Genomic DNA, 25,000 nt, shown 5'->3' with positions numbered 1-25,000 from the left:
GTAACTGCAGCTTCATTGTAACTGCAGCTTCAATGTAACTGTAGCTCCATTGTAACTGTAGCTTCAATGTAACTGCAGCTTCATTGTAACTGTAGCTTCATTGTAACTGCAGCTTCAATGTAACTGTAGCTCCATTGTAACTGTAGCTTCATTGTAATTGCAGCTTCATTGTAACTGTAGCTTCATTGTAACTGTAGCTTCATTGTAACTGCAGCTTCAATGTAACTGTAGCTCCATTGTAACTGTAGCTTCATTGTAATTGCAGCTTCATTGTAACTGTAGCTTCATTGTAACTGTAGCTTCATTGTAACTGCAGCTTCATTGTAACTGTAGCTTCATTGTAACTGTAGCTTCATTGTAACTGTAGCTTCATTGTAACTGTAGCTTCATTGTAACTGCAGCTTCATTGTAACTGTAGCTTCATTGTAATTGCAGCTTCATTGTAACTGTAGCTTCATTGTAACTGTAGCTTCATTGTAACTGCAGCTTCATTGTAACTGCAGCTTCATTGTAACTGCAGCTTAAATGTAACTGTAGCTCCATTGTAACTGTAGCTTCATTGTAATTGCAGCTTCATTGTAACTGTAGCTTCATTGTAACTGTAGCTTCATTGTAACTGCAGCTTCATTGTAACTGTAGCTTAATTGTAACTGTAGCTTAATTGTAACTGTAGCTTCATTGTAACTGTAGCTTCATTGTAATTGCAGCTTCATTGTAACTGTAGCTTCATTGTAACTGTAGCTTCATTGTAACTGTAGCTTCATTGTAACTGTAGCTTCATTGTAACTGTAGCTTCATTGTAACTGTAGCTTCATTGTAATTGCAGCTTCATTGTAACTGTAGCTTCATTGTAACTGTAGCTCCATTGTAACTGTAGCTTCATTGTAATTGCAGCTTCATTGTAACTGTAGCTTCATTGTAACTGTAGCTCCATTGTAACTGCAGCTTCATTGTAACTGTAGCTTCATTGTAACTGTAGCTTCATTGTAACTGTAGCTTCATTGTAATTGCAGCTTCATTGTAACTGTAGCTTCATTGTAATTGCAGCTTCATTGTAACTGTAGCTTCATTGTAACTGTAGCTTCATTGTAACTGCAGCTTCATTGTAACTGCAGCTTCAATGTAACTGCAGCTTCAATGTAACTGCAGCAACTGCTCACAGTCGGCCTGGTGGCTCACAGCCTCATGTAGACTACAAACCTCCAGAAACTGTCTCTCCTCTCCTTTAAGTGTGTAGACTGCTCCTCTCTCTCCTCTCCTTTAAGTGTGTAGACTGCTCCTCTCTCTCCTCTCCTTTAAGTGTGTAGACTGCTCCTCTCTCCTCTCCTTTAAGTGTGTTGACTGCTCCTCTCTCTCCTCTCCTTTAAGTGTGTAGACTGCTCCTCTCTCCTCTCCTTTAAGTGTGTAGACTGCTCCTCTCTCTCCTCTCCTTTAAGTGTGTAGACTGCTCCTCTCTCTCCTCTCCTTTAAGTGTGTAGACTGCTCCTCTCTCCTCTCCTTTAAGTGTGTAGACTGCTCCTCTCTCCTCTCCTTTAAGTGTGTAGACTGCTCCTCTCTCTCCTCTCCTTTAAGTGTGTAGACCAGCGGTCCTCAACCTTTTTTGAGGCATGGACTGGTTTTCGTGTCAGACAATATTTTCACAGCCCGGCCTTCACAGAGTGGGCGACAAATATGACGTAATAAATATGACGTAATAAATATGACGTGCGTGTGTGAGTGTGTATGTGTCTGTCATGAAGACAGATGGAGGCGAGGGAACAAGTACGAAGGTTTTAGATAAAAAGTGAGGGACGAAGTGCACTGAAACAACTGAAACAAGTGAACGACGTTGTCGTTCATGTAAAGTGCATACAATAAATTAAAAGCAATACTTTCAGTAAAAGTCTTATTTTCAGTTTAGACCAGACATGTCACGTGACCACCACGTGACCACATGACGTCGTGCTCCCTGTGGGTTCTGATGTCCGCCGTGACCTCGCTTCGCCTGAACTTCTGAAGTGAAAACCGTCCGTTCTTCAAGTCAACTCCTTTAAACAAGGTAATAATTCTACATGGCGTTGTTTTAAAGGGAACACGTGTTTTACATGAGTATTCATTGTTGGTGGCAGAATGTACAACTGTCTGTATGTTTCTCACGTGTTCGCTAATGTTAGTTAGCTAATTTAAGTTAGCCAGCTTACGTTAGCTAACTTACATATTCTACGACAAAAGAAACGCGAGCGACAGCTACATATCATTTGCAAGAATGTTAACTTCTAAAGGACGGGGGGGAACTAAAGTAGCTGACGCTACGTTAGCTACTGTAGTTTCTTGCACCGGATGTCATTACACGCGCTAACGCTACGTTCGCTACGTTAGCTAGCTAACGCTACGCTCGCTACGTTAGCTAGCTAACGCTACGCTCGCTACGTTAGCTAGCTAACGCTACGCTCGCTACGTTAGCTAGCTAACGCTACGCTACGCTCGCTACGTTAGCTAGCTAACGTACGTAATGGCTGTTAACGTAATTACGCCGTTAACGCCTGTTAGAGTATTACGCTAACGTTAGCTAGCGTTAGCGTTAGTGTTTGGAATGCTCTGCCCACGTGATTAGAGCCACAGCGCTATGTTCTCCCGTTCTTCCGCCATGTCAGCAAAGGTCCGACACCGTCATTCTGCATACTAATTAGCCATGTGCTTTTCGTAGCGGTGGGACAACAATCTTTCAAATATCACACATTATACAACAAAATGAAGCTTAGAGCCTGTGTTTTTTAGTTGATAATTAAAATAACGATGTTTTACCTTGTTTGATTGAACAGATGCAGATAAGTATATCTCAGTACACCTCTATTAGTCCTAGATAATGAGAAACAAAATGATACTTAATTCTTTCAGCTATGTATGTTGCAGTATAGCACAATACCTCCAGTATGTCTAAAGCCTAATTAATAAATGTGCCGTCACAAAGAAGTTATTTTTCTTTTTTCTTTGTTTACAGGTTTGCTGCCGTTTCCTGTAACTTCTATATTGCTGAATTCAGTAGTCACAATATGACAACTGAACATTTTCATGTATTTTTAAATGGGAATGACAAACCCAAAATATAATTGCAGCACTTTAGAGAATACCTTGAATTTACCACAAATGTATAATTATTAATTATTGTAGTTTGTAATTTCAATAATTTAAGTTGTAATGTAGTGGACATTTTAATGGCAGGTTAATTTTACATTTCTATTTTTGCAATATTTATTTATTATCATATTTGTAGAATTTTAAACGCATAACTTGCAGTCAATACAAATGTCAAGAAGTTACCCACCCAATGTAATGTGACTAGATTTCACCAAACAATAAACAAAATTCAATGTTAAGTTATTTACTATAGTTTTATATATCCTTCAAAAAAATATTTAAAATACTAAAGTTAAAAGATAATCATTGCATGACTGAATTGTAGATAATCATACAGGAAATCACGTTCTTTGTGTTTCAAACTGTATAAACCTCTTTGCCTATTCCAACTTTTGAATTATTGAAGACTATGTGAAGATGTTCAGGATGGTGTCATCAGACTAATAACAATAACTCAAATTTACTCTACGGACTAAAAAAAGGAAATGTATGTCCTGCTGAAGAAGTAACTGACAACAAAGATAACGTTCTACAAATTAGGTGCAAATACCATGCTGCATTTTTAAACAATAAGCTGGAACACAGACATTCCATGTACCTGCAAGACCTGGAAAAGTGCAATATTGCTATTGACCATTCGACCGAATGTCAAGTGAGTGCGACACATTTCATGTTTTCATTATCGAGAGTTGGAAAAAGAATCAAAGTCTGCATCTCATGGTCTGTCATTTAAAAGCCAACAATGTACATAATACTAGCCTTACAAAATAGCGTATTTACATAGCACTTAAATACAGTCATTTGAAACAAATAATAATAATTCTGCATTTTCACCATGAGTCAATAATCAGGGGAAATTCCTTAATCGCAACAGCCCTAAATCACTTACTGTAACTCCAAGAGTCCATTTGTGCATCGTATAGTGTTTTCAATTGGCAAAAATGGACAGCATCATTTTGCATTTGTATAATTTTGTGAACCTAAAAAGAATGTGTCTGCTGAAGTGCCTGATTGTGTTCCTTGGGGAAGATGGGGACAACCTTATCAAGGACTATCTGGTAAGTAGTTATTCTTTATACAAAAGATAACATTAAATTCTCTAAATTAAATTGAGATTTGATTTAGAGAATTGTGTTTTTTTTTAAATATAGTACATCAGAATAACCTTTTTAATAAGCGTCTTGTCTTGTATCAGGTTGTTCAAAAGGATGAAGCTTGGTCCGAGCTCGAGAGGTCAGTTGGAGGACGGTCGCCTCCAGCCACCACACGACATTGGAACCGTTATCGATGGTGTGGAAGTCCTTCATGATTTGCCATCAGTAGCGCACAGAGATAAGCCACGCCCCACGGAGATAAGCCACGCCCCCTCCAAGGCGCAAATAAACCACAACTTGTCGGGCGAGTAAAGCTTTTGGTGTTTTGGGTTATTGTAATTCTTGTTCCAAGATTGCACCCTAGCAATTTAATTGTATTTTTCCTTTGCCTCTTAATCTTGTGTACATTTGTAATGGTTCAAAAATATTGTTTAAATTGTCATGTTTAAATGGAGAGATGTAACCATATTGTTCATGTTAAGATTTATGTGGATATATTTATGTCAATATTTTTCTTTTTATTTATAGTGTAAACTAAATTACAGTGATTGTAACAACATGTTTTATACTCTAGCAAATAAAGTTGTTTCAATGTAAAAACAAAAAAAACATGGTTTATGGTCTTTATAATTAATAATTATACTTTGTGTAAATGTAATTTTTTTAAGATATTTTTTAAAGTAATATTTTGATTTATATTTAACCCAAATTTTAGGTTTCAATCAAATCAAAAATATAATTTGAGAAACTAATACATTTACGTGTAACAAAATTAGAGTGTTTTAGTTACTTTACTGTAAAGTAAAATTGTTGCTTTCATGTAATAAAAAATATTTTTCCAAATTATTAAAAAATTTGAGTTGAAAAAAGTCTTTACAACAAATAATACTTTTACTTTGTGTGAATGTAATTTATTTACTCTATAGTAAATCAAAATTTCCGGTTTCAACCAAATCAAAAATATAATTTGAGAAAAACTAATACATTTACTTGTAACAAATTAGAGTGATTTCTTTTTTTAGGTTAGTCCAAAGTTTCATTTTTTTCAGTGATGGAAGATCAGAGGAGACAAGACAGATGAGTAGAGAGGAAACAACAAGGGGTCAGATCAGTCTCAATAATTACAAATGCACACACAAGATTTACAAATATGTTTGATTTACAAATGCACGCAGAAGGATTTACAAATAAATTAGACTCTCAAATGTACGCAGAACAACGTGTCTGTTTATTTATTTGTCCATCGCACTGCATTTGTTTGTGGATCCTTCACATTGTGGATTTATGAGACTCCCCTGGTGGATAGATCCGCAAATGCGTTTTTTCAACATAGACCTAGCTGTAGCCAATCAGATGTCGCCCTCATTTTCAGCCAATCACATGAGCGCATCTCCCCCTCCCCTCCACACGGGGCTGCCAGCGTTAGTTTCGCATTTTGCAGAGGGATACACAGTTAATGTACCGAGCTGTGATGTTATGTATAAATATATACTTATGATATTGATGTTATGAACCCAAACACGAGGGCGTTAGATGTTCCGACGTTTATGGGATGTCCACAACAAGTATAAAGCAGAAATGGTGGATGACGGAAGTTATAACCAAGTAAAGCCACGGAGATAAGCCACGCCCCCTCTAAGGCGCAAATAAAGCGAATGACTCTCATGTGATTGGTTGAAAATGAGGGCGACATGAAGGATGCTCAGACAGCAGAGGTCCTTTCATTCAATATCCTGTCAAATATTTAATTTGGCTGCTGAATATGTACTCAAATGTATATTTTTAGGACTTCCTGTTTCTGAAACACGATAATATGTATTCAATGAGTAGTGAGTGACAGGGTGGGCTCCATGGTAACGAAGATCTGACGGATGGAGCAGCAGCGGGAGGCGGGGCTTAGCCAATGAGCACATGCAGTGTTTTTAGGTTCCAAAGACGTGTTTTGGATTATATTATAATTAGATTAGACATGTTGGTGAGAAAAACACCATTTTTAAAATAATTTAAAGCTGCTCTTTTTCAACAAAAAGACTTTTACCTGCACAATGAACACAAGCTTTACCTAAACGTCATGTGACATGACAATAATCTGTCACACACACACATAAATCCACTGTTGGCACATAGGGACTGGATCAGTGGAGGGGGGGTGACGGAGAACAGAAGGGTCCGTTAATGGGGCACTAATGGAGAAACAGGTCCAGGTCTGGTTCCCACCGGCCACGGCTTAAAGGACTGGGCATGTGGACTTCTATTATGTTGAGGGGCAACTTTGGGAGAGTGGATTATGTATTGTTTACGAACAGAAATTCATGACCTGCTTCATTCTTCTAAACACACACCAGCAGTCCTCCTTTTTGTGGACAGGGACCAAAAAGGGAAGAAAAAAACATCCCAATCAACACTCGGCCATCAAAATATGACAAATTCTGGCTCTCTGTTAATGTTTCCGTGCATCTCATATACGGTCGTTTTTAGCTTCTTGTTCATTAATATTTTAAATAACTCAGTTTTTGAGCAGGCGGCGACCTCCGGTTCTGACGAGTAGAGACGTACGGTCACTTCCTGTTTCCACGCACGGTCACTTCCTGTTTCCACGCACGGTCACTTCCTGTTTCCACATCCGGTCACTTCCTGTTTCCACGTACGGTCACTTCCTGTTTCCACGTATGGTCACTTCCTGTTTCCACATCCGGTCACTTCCTGTTTCCACGTACGGTCACTTCCTGTTTCCACGTACGGTCACTTCCTGTTTCCACGTACGGTCACTTCCTGTTTCCACATCCGGTCACTTCCTGTTTCTACATCCGGTCACTTCCTGTTTCCACATACCGTCACTTCCTGTCTCCACATACAGTCCGGTCACTTCCTGTTTCCACATCCGGTCACTTCCTGTTTCCACATACCGTCACTTCCTGTCTCCACATACAGTCCGGTCACTTCCTGTTTCCACATACCGTCACTTCCTGTTTCCACATATGTCACTTCCTGTTTCCACATCCATTTCCTGTTTCCACATATGGTCACTTCCTCTTTCAACATACGGTCACTTCCTGTTTCCACATCCGGTCACTTCCTGTCTCCACATACAGTCCGGTCACTTCCTGTTTCCACATCCGGTCACTTCCTGTTTCCACATACCGTCACTTCCTGTCTCCACATACAGTCCGGTCACTTCCTGTTTCCACATACCGTCACTTCCTGTTTCCACACATGTCACTTCCTGTTTCCACATCCATTTCCTGTTTCCACATATGGTCACTTCCTCTTTCAACATACGGTCACTTCCTGTTTCCACATACGGTCACTTCCTGTTCCCTGGGTGCAAGAAAACGACTAATCCAAGAAAAACAACTAATCCAAGATGGCGACCGAGGCCACCGAGTCCACGTCACCGTGACGACGTCCACTTCTTATACACAGTCTGTGGTTTTTGGCACCTGAAAGCAGCAGATTATGAATAATTTGATGTCTCTTCACACAAGAAAACATGAAGTACACAAAGCTGACGTCTGTCTCTTCAGACCGATGTGGACGAGAGACGTCTAGAACCAGAGGAACCTTCAGTTCCCACGACCACAGACATAACAACGCGTGATGCCTTCGTCTCCTCAGGCATGCGCATCCTCGTCAACCTGCTGCTGGACACGCTGCCCATGCTGGGCAACGTCCTCCTCCTCTGCTTCTTCGTCTTCTTCATCTTCGGCATCATCGGCGTGCAGCTGTGGGCGGGGCTTCTGAGGAACCGCTGCTACCCGAAGGAGAACTTCACGCTGTGAGTGTGTGTCTGTGTATGTGACGTTGTGATGCTCGAGGAAAGTGTATCTGTGAGTGTGTGTGTGTGTGTCTCTCTGTGTGTATGTGTGTGTGTGTGTCTGATGCTCGAGGAAAGTGTATCTGTGTGTGTGTGTGTGTGTGTATGTGACGTTGTGATGCTCGAGGAAAGTGTATCTGTGAGTGTGTGTGTGTGTGTCTTTCTGTGTGTATCTGTGTGTGTGTGTGTCTGATGCTCGAGGAAAGTGTATCTGTGTGTGTGTGTGTGTGTCTCTTCATGTGTCTCCATCATAGAGTCAGTGTGTAAATGTGTATTTGAACACTGAATGTGTCAACTCTACTGTCACTGCCCCGCCACCCATGAATATTAATTCTCTCTCTCTCTCTCTGACATAATGAGGCTGATTGCAAACCAAAAGTAAATGTCGTTATCTTGAGTCAATTCTGCCTCTTAATTAAAAACGACTCTTTTTTCTGAAGACCTTCGTCAATACTTTAATGAACAGAAGGTATATACAGTTGGACGTGTTGGACCAGTTAGACGTGTTGGACCGGACCAGTTGGACGTGCAGTTAGACCAGTTGGACCAGTTAGACGTGTTGGACTGGACCAGTTGGACGTGTTGGACCAGTTGGACGTGTTGGACCAGTTGGACGTGTTTCACCAGTTGGATGTGTTGGACCAGTTGGATGTGTTGGACCGGACCAGTTGGACGTGCAGTTGGACCAGTTAGACGCGTTGGACCAGTTGGACGTGTTTAACCAGTTAGATGTGTTGGACCAGTTGGATGTGTTGGACCGGACCAGTTGGACGTGCAGTTGGACCAGTTAGACGTGTTGGACCTGTTGGACCAGTTGGACGTGTTTCACCAGTTGGACGTGTTGGACCAGTTGGACGTGTTGGACCAGTTGGACGTGTTGGACCGGACCAGTTGGACGTGCAGTTAGACCAGTTGGACCAGTTAGACGTGTTGGACTGGACCAGTTGGACGTGTTGGACCAGTTGGACGTGTTGGACCAGTTGGACGTGTTGGACCAGTTGGACGTGTTTCACCAGTTGGACGTGTTTCACCAGTTGGACGTGTTGGACCAGTTGGACGTGTTGGACCAGTTGCACGTGTTGAACCAGTTGCACACGTTGGACGTGTTGGTCGTGTTAGACCAGTTTGACGTGTTTCACCAGTTGGACGCGTTTCACCAGTTGGACGTGTTTCACCAGTTGGACATGTTGGACATGTTGGACCAGTTGGACGTGTTGGACCAGTTGGACGTGTTGGACCAGTTTCACACGTTGGACGTGTTGGTCGTGTTAGACCAGTTGGACGTGTTTCACCAGTTGGACGTGTTGGACCAGTTGGACGTGTTTCACCAGTTGGACGTGTTGTGTTGGACCAGTTGGACGTGTTGGACCAGTTGGACGTGTTTCACCAGTTGGACGTGTTGGACCAGTTGGACGTGTTTCACCAGTTGGACGTGTTTCACCAGTTGGACGCGTTTCACCAGTTGGACGTGTTTCACCAGTTGGACATGTTGGACCAGTTGGACGTGTTGGACCAGTTGGACGTGTTTCACCAGTTGGACGTGTTGGACCAGTTGGACGTGTTTCACCAGTTGGACGTGTTTCACCAGTTGGACGTGTTGGACCAGTTGGACGTGTTGGACCAGTTGGACGTGTTTCACCAGTTGGACGTGTTTCACCAGTTGGACGTGTTGTGTTGGACCAGTTGGACGTGTTGGACCAGTTGGACGTGTTTCACCAGTTGGACGTGTTGGACCAGTTGGACGTGTTTCACCAGTTGGACGTGTTTCACCAGTTGGACGTGTTTCACCAGTTAGACGTGTTTCACCAGTTGGACGTGTTGGACCAGTTAGACGTGTTTCACCAGTTGGACGTGTTGGACCAGTTGGACGTGTTTCACCAGTTGGACGTGTTGGACCAGTTGGAAGTGTTTCACCAGTTGGACGTGTTGGACCAGTTGGACGTGTTTCACCAGTTGGACGTGTTTCACCAGTTGCACGTGTTGAACCAGTTGGACGTGTTGGACCAGTTGGAAGTGTTTCACCAGTTGGACGTGTTGGACCAGTTGGAAGTGTTTCACCAGTTGGACGTGTTGGACCAGTTGGACGTGTTTCACCAGTTGGACGTGTTGGACCAGTTGGACGTGTTTCACCAGTTGGACGTGTTTCACCAGTTGCACGTGTTGGACGTGTTGGTCGTGTTGGACCAGTTTGACATGTTTCACCAGTTGGACGTGTTTCACCAGTTGGACATGTTTCACCAGTTGGACGTGTTGGACCAGTTGGACGTGTTTCACCAGTTGGACGTGTTGGACCAGTTTGACATGTTTCACCAGTTGGACGTGTTTCACCAGTTGGACATGTTTCACCAGTTGGACGTGTTTCACCAGTTGGACGTGTTAGACCAGTTTGACGTGTTGGACCAGTTTGACGTGTTGGACCAGTTGCACGTGTTGAACCAGTTGCACACGTTGGACCAGTTGGACGTGTTTCACCAGTTGGACGTGTTTCACCAGTTAGACGTGTTTCACCAGTTAGACGTGTTTCACCAGTTAGACATGTTTCACCAGTTGGACGTGTTGGACCAGTTGGACGTGTTTCACCAGTTGGACGTGTTTCACCAGTTGGACGTGTTGGACCAGTTGGAAGTGTTTCACCAGTTGGACGTGTTGGACCAGTTGGACGTGTTTCACCAGTTGGACGTGTTGGACCAGTTGGACGTGTTTCACCAGTTGCACGTGTTGAACCAGTTGGACGTGTTGGACCAGTTGGAAGTGTTTCACCAGTTGGACGTGTTGGACCAGTTGGACGTGTTTCACCAGTTGGACGTGTTTCACCAGTTGGACGTGTTGGACCAGTTGGAAGTGTTTCACCAGTTGGACGTGTTGGACCAGTTGGACGTGTTGGACCAGTTGGACGTGTTTCACCAGTTGCACGTGTTGGACGTGTTGGTCGTGTTGGACCAGTTTGACATGTTTCACCAGTTGGACGTGTTTCACCAGTTGGACATGTTAGACCAGTTTGACGTGTTGGACCAGTTTGACGTGTTGGACCAGTTGGACGTGTTGGACCAGTTGCACGTGTTTCACCAGTTGCACACGTTGGACGTGTTGGTCGTGTTAGACCAGTTTGACATGTTTCACCAGTTGGACGTGTTTCACCAGTTGGACGTGTTAGACCAGTTTGACGTGTTGGACCAGTTGGACCAGTTGGTCGTGTTGGACCACTTGGACGTGTTGGACCAGTTGGACGTGTTGGACCAGTTGGACGTGTTGGACGTGTTGAACCAGTTGCACACGTTGGACCAGTTGGTCGTGTTGGACCACTTGGACGTGTTGGACCAGTTGGACGTGTTGGACCAGTTGGACGTGTTGGACCAGTTGGACATGTTGGACCAGTTGGACGTGTTGGTCGTGTTGGACCAGTTGGACGTGTTGGACCAGTTGGACGTGTTGGACCAGTTGGACGTGTTGGACCAGTTGGACATGTTGGACCAGTTGGACGTGTTGGTCGTGTTGGACCAGTTGGACGTGTTGGACCAGTTGGACGTGTTGGACCAGTTGGACGTGTTGGTCGTGTTTCACCAGTTGGACGTGTTGGACCAGTTGGACATGTTTCACCAGTTGGACGTGTTGGTCGTGTTTCACCAGTTGGACGTGTTGGACCAGTTGGACATGTTTCACCAGTTGGACGTGTTTCACCAGTTGGACGTGTTGAACCAGTTGCACACGTTGGACGTGTTGGTCGTGTTAGACCAGTTTGACGTGTTGGACCAGTTGCACGTGTTGAACCAGTTGCACATGTTGGACGTGTTGGTCGTGTTAGATCAGTTTGACGTGTTGGACCAGTTGGTCGTGTTGGACCAGTTGGACGTGTTGGACCAGTTGGACGTGTTGGTCGTGTTGGACCAGTCGGACATGTTGGACCAGTTGGACATGTTGGTCGTGTTTCACCAGTTGGACGTGTTGGACCAGTTAGACGTGTTTCACCAGTTGGACGTGTTGGACCAGTTGGACGTGTTTCACCAGTTGGACGTGTTGGTCGTGTTTCACCAGTTGGACGTGTTTCACCAGTTGGACGTGTTGGACCAGTTGGACATGTTGGACCAGTTGGACGTGTTGGTCGTGTTTCACCAGTTGGACGTGTTGGACCAGTTAGACGTGTTTCACCAGTTGGACGTGTTGGACCAGTTAGACGTGTTTCACCAGTTGCACACGTTGGACGTGTTGGTCGTGTTAGACCAGTTAGACGTGTTGGACCCGCTGACCCGGTTCAATGAGTTCTTACAAGAAAAAAGAAAACCTCAAAACAACTCATTTATGTTTCTGCCGCTGTTCTCAATTCACTCGTACTTTGTTTCATCTCCTCATTAGCGCAGTGATAGTGTGTGTGTGTGTCTGTGTGTGTGTGTGTCTGTGTCTGTGTGTGTATGTGTCTGCGTGTGTGTCTGTGTTTGTGTGTGTGTGTGTGTGTGTGTGTGTGAATCACCTTTATCTCCCAGCTCCCTCTGACCTTCACGGTTTGACAACAGGAGCTACTTTTATTTATTTTAGTCCTCTTTTCCTTTTCTTTCGCAGCGGAAACTTTTTTTATGTGCATGCGTGTGCGTGTGTGTGTTTATGTGTGTGTGCGTGTGTGTGTGTGTTCTACATGGGAACTTGGTCCTCCCCCACATCCTCACTCACACACAAGATGAGCACGATATACATTCGATACGACGTGCACAGTAGAGCACGCTTTAAGGGCGGGGCTACGAGGTGATTGACAGGTCGCTTCTTTTTGTGGCTCCTCTACGGTCACTTCCTGTTCGCTGGTTGCGAAGAAAAACCAACATGTTGACGTCCGTAATCCAAGATGGCGACAACAAAGTCGTCAGTCCGCAAACCGATGTCATCACCATGACGATGACGTCACCGTGACGTGGTCTCGTTTCTGGTCTCCGTTTCTGGTCTCCGTTCTGGTCTCCATTTGGTCTCCGTTTCTGGTCTCCGTTCTGGTCTCCATTTGGACTCTGTTTGGTCTCCGTTCTGGTCTCCTTTTGGTCTCCTTTTTAGTCTCCGCTCTGGTCGCCATTTGGACTCCGTTTCTGGTCTCCGTTCTGGTCTGCTTTTTTTCTTCGTTTTAATCTCCTTTTTAGTCTCCGTTCTGGACTCCGTTTCTGGTCTCCGTTCTGGTCTCCGTTCTGGTCTGCTTTTTTTCTCCGTTTTGGTCTCCTTTTTAGTCTTTGTTCTGGTCTCCTTTTTAGTCTCCGTTCTGGTCTCCTTTTTAGTGTCCGCTCTGGTCTCCATTTGGACTCCAATTGGTCTCCGTTCTGCTGTCCTTTTGGACTCCGTTTGGTCTCCGTTCTGGTCTCCTTTTGGTCTCCATTTTGGTCTTCGTTCTGGTCTCCGTTCTGGTCTCCTTTTTAGTCTCCGTTTTGGTCTTCGTTCTGGTCTCCATTTTAGTCTCCGTTCTGTTCTCCATTTGGACTCCGTTTGGTCTCCGTTCTGGTCTCCTTTTGGTCTCCGTTTTGGTCTTCGTTCTGGTCTCCTTTTTAGTCTCCGTTCTGGACTCCGTTTCAGGTCTCCGTTCTGGTCTCCGTTTCTGGTCTCCGTCTCTGGTCTCCGTCTCTGGTCTCCGTTTGGTCTCCGTTCTGGACTCCGTTTCTGGTCTCTGTTCTGGTCTCCGTTCTGGTCTCCGTCTCTGGTCTCCGTTCTGGTCTCCTTTTGGTCTCCGTTTTGGTCTTCGTTCTGGTCTCCTTTTTAGTCTCCGTTCTGGTCTCCTTTTGGACTCCGTTTCTGGTCTCCGTTCTGGTCTCCGTTTGGTATCCGTTCTGGACTCCGTTTCTGGTCTCCGTTCTGGTCTCCGTTTCTGGTCTCCGTCTCTGGTCTCCGTTTGGTCTCCGTTCTGGACTCCGTTTCTGGTCTCTGTTCTGGTCTCCGTTCTGGTCTCCGTCTCTGGTCTCCGTTCTGGTCTCCTTTTGGTCTCCGTTTTGGTCTTCGTTCTGGTCTCCTTTTTAGTCTCCGTTCTGGTCTCCTTTTGGACTCCGTTTCTGGTCTCCGTTCTGGTCTCCATTTGGACTCCGTTTGGTCTCCGTTCTGGTCTCCATTTTTTCCCGTTTTGGTCTCCTTTTTAGTCTTCGTTCTGGTCTCCTTTTTAGTCTCCGTTCTGGTCTCCTTTTTAGTGTCCGTTCTGGTCTCCATTTGGACTCCAATTGGTCTCCGTTCTGGTGTCCTTTTGGACTCCGTTTGGTCTCCGTTTATGGTCTCCGTTCTGGTCTCCATTTGGACTCTGTTTGGTCTCCGTTCTGGTCTCCTTTTGGTCTCCGTTTTGGTCTTCGTTCTGGTCTCCTTTTTAGTCTCCGTTTTGGTCTTCGTTCTTGTCTCCTTTTTAGTCTCCGTTCTGGTCTCCCTTTGGACTACGTTTCTGGTCTCCGTTCTGGTCTCCATTTGGACTCTGTTTCTGGTCTCCGTTCTGGTCTCCATTTGGACTCTGTTTGGTCTCCGTTCTGGTCTCCATTTGGACTCCAATTGGTCTCCGTTCTGGTGTCCTTTTGGACTCCGTTTGGTCTCCATTTCTGGTCTCCGTTCTGGTCTCCATTTGGACTCTGTTTGGTCTCCGTTCTGGTCTCCTTTTGGTCTCCGTTTTGGTCTTCGTTCTGGTCTCCTTTTTAGTCTCCGTTTTGGTCTTCGTTCTTGTCTCCTTTTTAGTCTCCGTTCTGGTCTCCCTTTGGACTACGTTTCTGGTCTCCGTTCTGGTCTCCATTTGGACTCTGTTTGGTATCCGTTCTGGTCTCCTTTTGGTCTCCGTTTTGGTCTTCGTTCTGGTCTCCTTTTTAGTCTCCGTTTTGGTCTTCGTTCTTGTCTCCTTTTTAGTCTCCGTTCTGGTCTCCCTTTGGACTACGTTTCTGGTCTCCGTTCTGGTCTCCATTTGGACTCCGTTTCTGGTCTCCTTTTGGTCTCTGTTTTGGTTTCCGTTCTGGTCTCCTTTTTAGTCTCCGTTTTGGTCTTCGTTCTTGTCTCCTTTTTAGTCTCCGTTCTGGTCTCCCTTTGGACTACGTTTCTGGTCTCCGTTCTGGTCTCCTTTTGGACTCTGTTTCTGGTCTCCGTTCTGGTCTCCATTTGGACTCTGTTTGGTATCCGTTCTGGTCTCCTTTTGGTCTCCTTTTCAGTCTTCGTTCTGGTCTCTGTTTTGTCTTCCGAACCGTTTTTGACCAATCACATGTATCCTCGTCTTTAAAGCTACAGTACGGGGTAGACTCCGCCCCCTATCGCGGATGAAGACGAGTCCTCTCAGCTCGTTCCCAGAGATGATTGATCCGTCACGTGACTATTGATCCCCAGTTATGGATCTTCTGTCGTTACTGTGATCAAAACCTTTTCCTGGACCCAACCAACACTCTGAAGTGGTTGTGTTTCTCCGTCCTCAGTTCCTCGGGCATCGGTCTTCCTCGTCCCTACTACATGGCGGACGAGGATGACGAGCGGCCCTTCATCTGCTCCCTGCCGGTGGACAACGGCATCATGTCGTGCTCCGACGTGCCGGCCCGCCGCGAGGGCGGCCGGACCTGCTGCCTGGACCAGGACGACGCCCTCTACCGCCGGTCGCTGGGCCTGAGCGCCGAGCCGCCGGCCAATGGCAGCACCGCGGGGGCGGGGCTCTGCGTCAACTGGAACCAGTACTACACCCGGTGCCACACCGGCTACAGCAACCCCCACAAAGGGGCCATCAACTTCGACAACATCGCCTACGCCTGGATCGTCATCTTCCAGGTGAGGACTTCGGTAAACTTTACCAACACCTTTAACTACATTCAGTTTAATATTTTATAGTTTTTCACACTTTGTGGTCATTTATAACTTTGTGTTTGATGTTCTAAAACTAGATTTGAGCTTCACAGCGTCACCACATCTCCTTTCTTTTCCAGTTCCATATGCAGGTGTTTGCTTGTTTACCTGAATCTGGAAAACATTAAACAATAAATCAGAAAGAAATGAACTCGCCCTTTTAACAACGATTTAATTAAATATGTTTTACGTTAAAATTTTATTGAAGACATTTGGGAAGATAAAATATCCCACACGTGTCTTTCTGTGAAAAACTAGCCTAGCCTAGCTTAGCAACTCTTATTTGCATCACACTAGAAGCATCCCATTGGTTGATGTTCATAATGCCAGAAGGGGCACGTCTTGCCAACTCTAAATAAGTGGATTATTTAACACTTTAAAATGTGTACAAAAATGAAAATAAATATAAATTATTCATTTTTAAATCAATAAAAAAAAGATATATCATGTTTATATAAGATTTATGTTCAACAGAGATCTTCTGGTCCCACTAAGTATATTTCCTTAAATGAACTTCCCTGTGACCTTTGACCCCTGGCTGCAGGTGATCACCCTGGAGGGCTGGGTGGAGATCATGTACTACGTCATGGACGCTCACTCCTTCTACAACTTCATCTACTTCATCCTGCTGATCATTGTGAGTCACCCAGGAGGCGTGGTCGATGACATCATCACGCTGTGAGAAAGATCAGTGGGCTCCTTATATTGATGATATTGATTATATTGATGGTATTGGTGATATTGATGGTATTGGTGATATTGATGGTATTGATTATATTGATGGTATTGATGGTATTGGTGATATTGATGGTATTGGTGATATTGATGATATTGATGGTATTGGTGATATTGATGATATTGATGGTATTGGTGATATTGATGGTATTGATTATATTGATGGTATTGGTGATATTGATGGTATTGGCGATATTGATGATATTGATGGTATTGATTATATTGATGGTATTGGTGATATTGATGGTATTGGTGATATTGATGACATTGGTGATATTGATGGTATTGATTATATTGATGGTATTGGTGATATTGATGGTATTGGTGATATTGATGATATTGATGATACTGATGGTATTGGTGATATTGATGGTATTGGTGATATTGATTATATTGATGGTATTGGTGATACTGATGGTATTGGTGATATTGATGTTATTGGTGATATTGATGATATTGATTATATTGATGGTATTGGTGATACTGATGGTATTGGTGATATTGATGATATTGATTATATTGATGGTATTGGTGATACTGATGGTATTGGTGATATTGATGGTATTGGTGATATTGATGATATTGATTATATTGATTATATTGATGGTATTGGTGATACTGATGGTATTGGTGATACTGATGGTATTGGTGATATTGATGGTATTGGTGATATTGATGGTATCGGGGTCCAAAACACCAGTCTTCTAAAACGTTCTCCCAGGAGACCAAAAGGTTTACGTTCGTTACTTAAAGTAACGTAAACAGTGAATTGTTACTAAAATACATAACTGTGTCACTTTGTTGCATTTTGTAAACATTTTAACGTTTTAAGAATGCAACAAAGTATTTAAAACATCGAGAGCAAAGACGACATTGAGGAGAAAGTTTAGTTGAATGGGAACGCGTTATTACACAACTACTCTCTTACACACACACCTACACACGCATACACACACATACACACATTCACACACTCATACACGTACACACACACACACACACGCATACACACATTCACACACTCATACACATACACACACACACACACTCATACACACACACACTTACACACATACACCTACACACATACACACACACACGCACACACATTCATACACACACACATTCACACACTCATGCACACACACACACACACACACAAACAAACACACAAACTGCAGCACACTTACATACTTTTACACTTCCTCATCTGTAGCTTGGCAACAAAGCTACAGATGACTGCAACAAAAAGCTGTTCCTCACCCACCTGCACACACACACACACACACACACACACACACACACACACACACACACACACACACAAACAAACACACAAACTGCAGCACACTTACATACTTTTACACTTCCTCATCTGTAGCTTTGTTGCCAAGCTACAGATGACTGCAACAAAAAGCTGTTTCTCACCCACCTGCACACACACTCGCGCACACACACACACACACACACACACACACACACGGCTGTCAGTGTCATAGTTAAAGCTGAGCTCAATTCCCTGAAGACCCCCCCCCCTCCCCTTTGTTCCGTTAAAACTATTTTTAATTCCGTGTCTTCATGTGAGGCTTTGTGTGTGTGTGTTTCCCCCTCACTATACTTCTTTAAGCGTGTGTGTGTGTGTGTGTGTGTGTGTTATCATAATGCAGTGTGACGGTTCCTTCCCCGACCCAGGGGCTGCCTTGTCTTTTTTTATGACACTTTTAATTGCCTCGCCCTAAGATTGCGACACTCTCTGACTCTCTGCTCCTCAGCCTCCTGCCATCTATCAAACCTTGACTCCGATAACACCTCCCTCCTTCCCTTCTGTCTTACTCTTTTTCTCCTTAATCTCCTTTATTCCCCTGCTTCCTCCCGCCTTCATTCTTATCTCCCCTTCCTGCATCTGTCACTCATTGTTCTCAACACACAAGTTATCAATACGCCTCTGAGGCCTTTTATCTATCGTCTGCTGATGATGACCCCTCTGGTTTGATAGACAGTATAATTCTCAGTGTCACAAATAGTTATAAGTTCTTTAAAAACACACAGATTCTATATAAGGAGCGGATGTCACCCATTTTGAAGCCTCAGGCTCTAATGGTTTCTTTGCAATCAGTGAACAGGAAGTGACCACATCTGGACTGAGGAGGAGGGACGTAGAGACCACGCATACGTCTCTGGTAGAGACCTGTCAATCACCTTCTAGCCCCGCCCTAAAGCATACCCTGCTTTATGGTCTGTACAACCAGAGGAGTGGTCCTCTGGTGGTCAGTAGAGAGAATGCAGCTTTAACACATGAAGCATAGACTTCTATACAACCAGAGGAGTCGCCCCCTGGTGGTCAGGAGAGAGAATGCAGCTTTAACACATGAAGCATAGACTTCTATACAACCAGAGGAGTCGCCCCCTGGTGGTCAGGAGAGAGAATGCAGCTTTAACACATGAAGCATAGACTTCTATACAACCAGAGGAGTCGCCCCCTGATGGTCAGGAGAGAGAATGCAGCTTTAACACATGAAGCATAGACTTCTATACAACCAGAGGAGTTGCCCCCTGGTGGTCAGGAGAGAGAATGCAGCTTTAACACATGAAGCATAGACTTCTATACAACCAGAGGAGTCGCCCCCTGGTGGTCACTAGAGAGAATGCAGCTTTAACACATGAAGCATAGACTTCTATACAATCAGAGGATGCTGCGATGGTCGCGGAGACTAAAACTCGGGCATGGGAGGAGTTCGGGCAGGCCATGGAGAAGGACTTTCGGTTGGCCTCAAGGAAGTTCTGCCAAACCATCCGACGGCTCACGAAGGGAAAGCAGGGTCTACCCCTGCAGCAGTAAAGCAGGCGCTGTACCGGTCCGTCTTGGTGAAGAGGGAGCTGAGCCGGAAGGCAAAGCTCTCCATTTACTGGTCGGTCTACGTTCCAACCCTCACCTATGGTCACGAACTCTGGGTCGTGACCGAAAGAACGAGATCTGGGATACAAGCGGCCGAAATGAGCTTCCTCCGTAGGGTGGCCGGCTCAGCCTTAGAGATAGGGTAAGGAGCTCGGACATCAGGGGGGAGCTTGGAGTCGAGTCGCTGCTCCTTCGTGTCCAAAGGAGTCAGCTGAGGTGGTTCATCTAGTCAGGATGCCTCCTGGACGCCTCCCATTAGAGGTTTTCCGGGCACGTCCAACTGGTAGGAGGCCCGGGGAAGACCGAGGACACGCTGGAGGGATTATATCTCCCGGCTGGCCTTGGAACGCCTCGGGATCCCCCAGAATGAGCTGGAAAGTGTTGCGGGTGAGAGGGAGGCCTGGGTCGGCCTGCTGAACCTGCTGCCACCGCGACCCGACCCCGGATAAGAGCTGATAATGGATGGATGGATGGACAACCAGAGGAGTCGCCCCCTGGTGGTCAGGAGAGAGAATGCAGCTTTAACACATGAAGCATAACTTCTATACAACCAGAGGAGTCGTCCCCTGGTGGTCAGGAGAGAGAATGCAGCTTTAACACATGAAGCATAGACTTCTATACAACCAGAGGAGTCACCCCCTGGTGGTCAGTAGAGAGAATGCAGCTTTAACACATGAAGCATAGACTTCTATACAACCAGAGGAGTCGCCCCCTGGTGGTCAGGAGAGAGAATGCAGCTTTAACACATGAAGCATAGACTTCTATACAACCAGAGGAGTCGCCCCCTGGTGGTCAGGAGAGAGAATGCAAGGTTGCCGCCTGCAATAAACTGATTTATTGACACACAAACATGGAAAAAGACACATATTTTAACTGGGACATCATCTCCTGCATTAAAGCCTCTTTTTACCAACGATTTGTGGCCTTTTGATGTGAATCCTATCAGTGGAAGGAGGAAAAGGGAGCAAGGAAATTACAACGGAGTGGAGTTGAAGTTGTTGGAGGGTAAGAGATGGAAAAAAAGGATGATGAAATTGAAGAGGAAATAGAGGGGAAGAGGGACGGAAGGAGGAGGAGGGGGGGGGGGGGAAGAAGGAATCAGGAGGTGGTGGTGGGCCGGCGTGTCGGCATGAAATCCGGGAGAGGACTGGAGGACGACGGAGGGGAAGCGACCACATGTCGGCCTCCCTCTTTGATCTTAAATGAAAAGGTATTAATTTGAGTCCCCCAGCGTGGCCTCCGGGCTCACGCGGGCCGAGCAGGCGAAGATCACAGCGTCACGTTTAGCGTACGTCGTACATTATGTCTTTCTGCCCCCCCACAGCCTTTATAATTAAATACTGTACAGCACACGTTATCTACATGGGGCGTTGAGATATATGAAGGCTTTAAATATCAAAAATCCAATTAAAGAGAGAAGAAATAGATCTAGTTCGTCACAAAAAGCTGTTCTTTGATTAAAATATTTAATATCAATAAAGATCTGCAGGAAGGAGGCTTAAAACAAAGACATGAGGCTGCAATTTTTTTCACAGACCTCGTCTCGAAGTCTTTTTTTAAAGATATTCTTCATTAGATGTCGGAAATAAAGTCTGAAGTCTGAAGAGAATAAAATAAAATAATTTTAAAGGCACCATCTGTAGGATTTAGTGGCATCTAGCGCCTGAAAAGCCTTTCTTTCTCACGTGAGTGCAGTTTCACTACCGCGTTAAAGAGCCGCGGCGGCCTTTCCGGGTAACGGAAAGACATGAGAGCCTCTCTGGAGCCTCAGTGTTGGGTTTGTCCGTTACGGGCCACCGTAGAAACGTGGCGGTGCAACATGGCCGACTCCGTGAGGCGGAACTGCTGCCTACGAACGGCTCATTATAAGCTAACGGAAAAAACACAAGGATTCTTAGTCAGTGGTAACATAGTTAGGAATATTATAATCCAATAAAACCCATCCCTCAAAAATCCACTTAAATGCAGGAATTGAAAGAAAAATGTTCCCTGAAGTGTCTCTTTTAAATCTAAAGCCTGAAACGTCATCTAAACGAGGAGGCGGATCCTCGCTGGCTCTCGACATGAAGACGTTCTGATTGATGAGGCTTCAAAGTGCCGTGCGGCGGTCGCATGTCGGGGTCTCGTCGGCTTTGTTTTGGCGTGTTTTCGAGGCTCGTCTCGCAGGCTGACTCAGTGGAGGCGAGCGATTCAAGCGCCTGAGTCAGAAAAGTCGTGTTTCGCATCCCCACTTGGTCTCATGATCTCAGCGGCAGACGGATGACGAGGCCTTTTTGATGCTTTGGCAAGTTTACTCACGACACATTCGTGCAGATGGAGCGTGTTGAAACGAGATGAGACGGAGTGAGACGGAGTGAGACAGATGGACCAACGGATGAGAGAAGTGAGATGAAGACGAGGAGAGTCGTCCTACACTGATTGCCGTCATGGAGAGCAGCGAAGCTTTCTGGGGAAGAGCATGTGATGAGCTGTTTGATTTGACACATGAAGCATAGACTTCTATACAACCAGAGGAGTCGCTCCCTGGTGGTCAGGAGAGAGAATGCATCATTAAGACATGAAGCATAGACTTCTATACAACCAGAGGAGTCGCTCCCTGGTGGTCAGGAGAGAGAATGCAGCTTTAACACATGAAGCATAGACTTCTATACAACCAGAGTCGTCGTCCCCTGGTGGTCAGGAGAGAGAATGCAGCTTTAAGACATAAAGCATAGACTTCTATACAACCAGAGGAGTCGCTCCCTGGTGGTCAGGAGAGAGAATGCAGCTTTAAGACATGAAGCATAGACTTCTATACAACCAGAGGAGTCGCTCCCTGGTGGTCAGGAGAGAGAATGCAGTTTTAACACGTGAAGCATAGACTTCTATACAACCAGAGGAGTCGCCCCCTGGTGGTCAGGAGAGAGAATGCAGCTTTAACACATGAAGCATAGACTTCTATACAACCAGAGGAGTCGCCCCCTGGTGGTCAGGAGAGAGAATGCAGCTTTAACACGTGAAGCATAGACTTCTATAGAACCAGAGGAATCGCCCCCTGGTGGTCAGGAGAGAGAATGCATCATTAAGACATGAAGCATAGACTTCTATACAACCAGAGGAGTCGCTCCCTGGTGGTCAGGAGAGAGAATGCAGCTTTAACACATGAAGCATAGACTTCTATACAACCAGAGGAGTCGCTCCCTGGTGGTCAGGAGAGAGAATGCAGTTTTAACACATGAAGCATAGACTTCTATACAACCAGAGGAGTCGCCCCCTGGTGGTCAGGAGAGAGAATGCAGCTTTAACACGTGAAGCATAGACTTCTATACAACCAGAGGAGTCGCCCCCTGGTGGTCAGGAGAGAGAATGCAGCTTTAACACGTGAAGCATAGACTTCTATTTCAGCTCCAGTTGTATAGAAGTCTATTGAGGCTTTCCAGGGGGTCTGAAGGACCCTCAGAGACCCCCTCAAATCCATCCCACTCTTGGGCCCCTACCTGTAAAGCACCGTGAGCCCAAAACAATGATCCAGAACAGATTTCAAGAGCTGATGAAACTCTCTTTGGTTTCTCACTGAACGCCTCAAACATTACTTTAAAAAATGTCATATTTAGGAGGGAAAATGTGCAGCTTATCTCCTTTTCGCTTTCCCTTTCACAGACACTCATTCACTGTCTTACACACTTGCCTCTCACACACATTATGTCACTCGGTTGCAAACGCTATAGCTGCTACACACACACACACACACACACACACACACACACCGCTCTAATTGTATTTCAGCGGCTCAAGCCCAGTGTGAGCATAAATATTTGATGGGATCAACGAGGGTGCTGCCTGCCTCGGTTTTACCACAAATCTCTGCATCAGATCAATGCAAGAACAGCTTTACACACACACACACACACACACACACACGCAGGTTCAGAGGACGAGCAGAACGGGCCTATCAGGCCTCACAATCACTATTGATCGCAGCCCGGAGGGTGTCGGACCTCTTCCCCCTCTCTGCCTCCTCCTCTCTGGGTGACCTTGCCCCTCTCTGCCTCCTCCTCTCTGGGTGACCTTGCCCCTTCCTCTCCTCTCTGGGTGACCTTGCCCCTTCCTCTCCTCTCTGGGTGACCTTACCCCTTCCTCTCCTCTCTGGGTGACCTTGCCCCTTCCTCTCTCCTCTCTGGGTGACCTTGCCCCTTCCTCTCCTCTCTGGGTGACCTTGCCCCTTCCTCTCCTCTCTGGGTGACCTTGCCCCTTCCTCTCTCCTTTTTGGGTGACCTTGCCCCTTCCTCTCCTCTGTCCTTCCTCCCTCCTTCTGTATCTCGTTCAAAAAACCTTGAATCTTGTGAAATCTCCAAAAACATAAAGTAGATTTTGTTCTATTAACATTTTGAATAAAAGTTGAAAGCAATGGCTGAAATCAAAATGTTTCAACGTGGCCTTAAACCTGAATTTTGATGAACAATAGAGCATTGAATCTGTTCTTTGTGTCCACTTGAAGGAGCGTCGTGCAGCAATGAGGTCTCGACTCGTTTTGATGCTATTGGAGTCTGAAAAAGGTTGTAAGAAATAACTGGACGAGGCCAGTTTGATGCAATAGAGTTGGTTTCCATATGCATTTAATTATTTCCAAGTTATACATCGAGTACCAAGTTATGTTGAAGTCAGTTAAATTCTCCATGAAGACCAGTTTCGCGATGAGCCCCAACTGCCGTTGAGAATGAGCTAATCAGAGGCTCATAGGACACTGTCTGTGTATTTAAAATCAATTCATTTAAAGGGACGGTTCACGTTCTGTGCTGCTCCTCATCGGTGTCGCCTTGTTGGAGATATCGGACATAGAGATGTCTTTGTTTGCTCGTTGATTGGATATCCAGAGTTCAGGGTTCATCTTTTGTTCTGATGTGTGGAAGAACTCTGAGGCAGGTCGAGGCGTTCCTAAACCTATCGCGGTGTTCTGGTTGTGGGAGAGAAGAGACGGTCTTCTTGTGTTTCGACCATATTGCCCGACGTGTGATGTTTGGGCTAACAGGCCAGAGGAAGCAGCCGCTTCCCTCGCTGGCCTCCAGCCATCCGACTTCTTCATTCGGTGTCGACTAGCTGGCAGAAACTGACCGCTAACACCTCAGATTGTTTCACGCCAACGTTTTCAAAATGTCGCACATTTCTTTTGCATTTTGGAAGGAAGACTTGTTTAGTTGTTGTTGTTGTTGTGGTGGGTCTTAAACACGTTCCATCACCCCCCCCCCCCCTCCCCCAGATTGGTTCCTTCTTCATGATCAACCTCTGCCTCGTGGTCATCGCCACCCAGTTCTCCGAGACCAAGCAGAGGGAGCACCAGCTGATGCAGGAGCAGCGAGCGCAGTGCTCGTCCTCCTCCACGCTCGCCAGCGAACCGAGCGACTGCTACGAGGCGCTCTTCCAGCTCGTCTGCCACATCCTGCGCAAGGCCAGGAGGCGAGCGGTCGCCCTGTTCAACGCCCTGCGGGGGAAACCCCGCGGCTTCCGGGGCGCCGGGCGCGGCAGAGGAGGCGGGGAGGCGAGGAGGGAGAGGAGGGCCGACGG

At 45.5% G+C, this 25,000-nt stretch overlaps 1 protein-coding gene and 1 long non-coding RNA gene across 2 annotated transcripts in view; both read left to right on the top strand.

The window, feature by feature from the left end:
- The window catches only part of LOC117730672 (voltage-dependent T-type calcium channel subunit alpha-1I-like), a 109,581-nt gene that overhangs the window by 18,207 nt on the left and 66,374 nt on the right, over positions 1-25,000 (top strand). Inside the window, 4 exon segments of the mRNA XM_034532539.1 lie at positions 7,827-7,986; positions 15,411-15,753; positions 16,373-16,465; positions 24,696-25,000. The exon segment at positions 24,696-25,000 is cut by the window's right edge and continues 38 nt beyond it. Coding sequence (XP_034388430.1) covers positions 7,827-7,986; positions 15,411-15,753; positions 16,373-16,465; positions 24,696-25,000 — 901 coding nt within the window.
- LOC117731001 lies at positions 1,746-3,195 on the top strand. The gene is made up of 3 exons (XR_004609505.1): positions 1,746-1,783; positions 1,901-2,038; positions 2,981-3,195. It is a non-coding gene; the product is annotated as an uncharacterized LOC117731001 (long non-coding RNA).

This window comes from Cyclopterus lumpus, chromosome 1 (assembly GCF_009769545.1).
Source record: "Cyclopterus lumpus isolate fCycLum1 chromosome 1, fCycLum1.pri, whole genome shotgun sequence".
NCBI classification, from domain to species: Eukaryota; Metazoa; Chordata; class Actinopteri; order Perciformes; family Cyclopteridae; genus Cyclopterus; species Cyclopterus lumpus.
The sequence above is the reverse complement of the archived record's forward strand: the minus strand, read 5'-3'. Positions and strand labels throughout refer to the sequence as shown.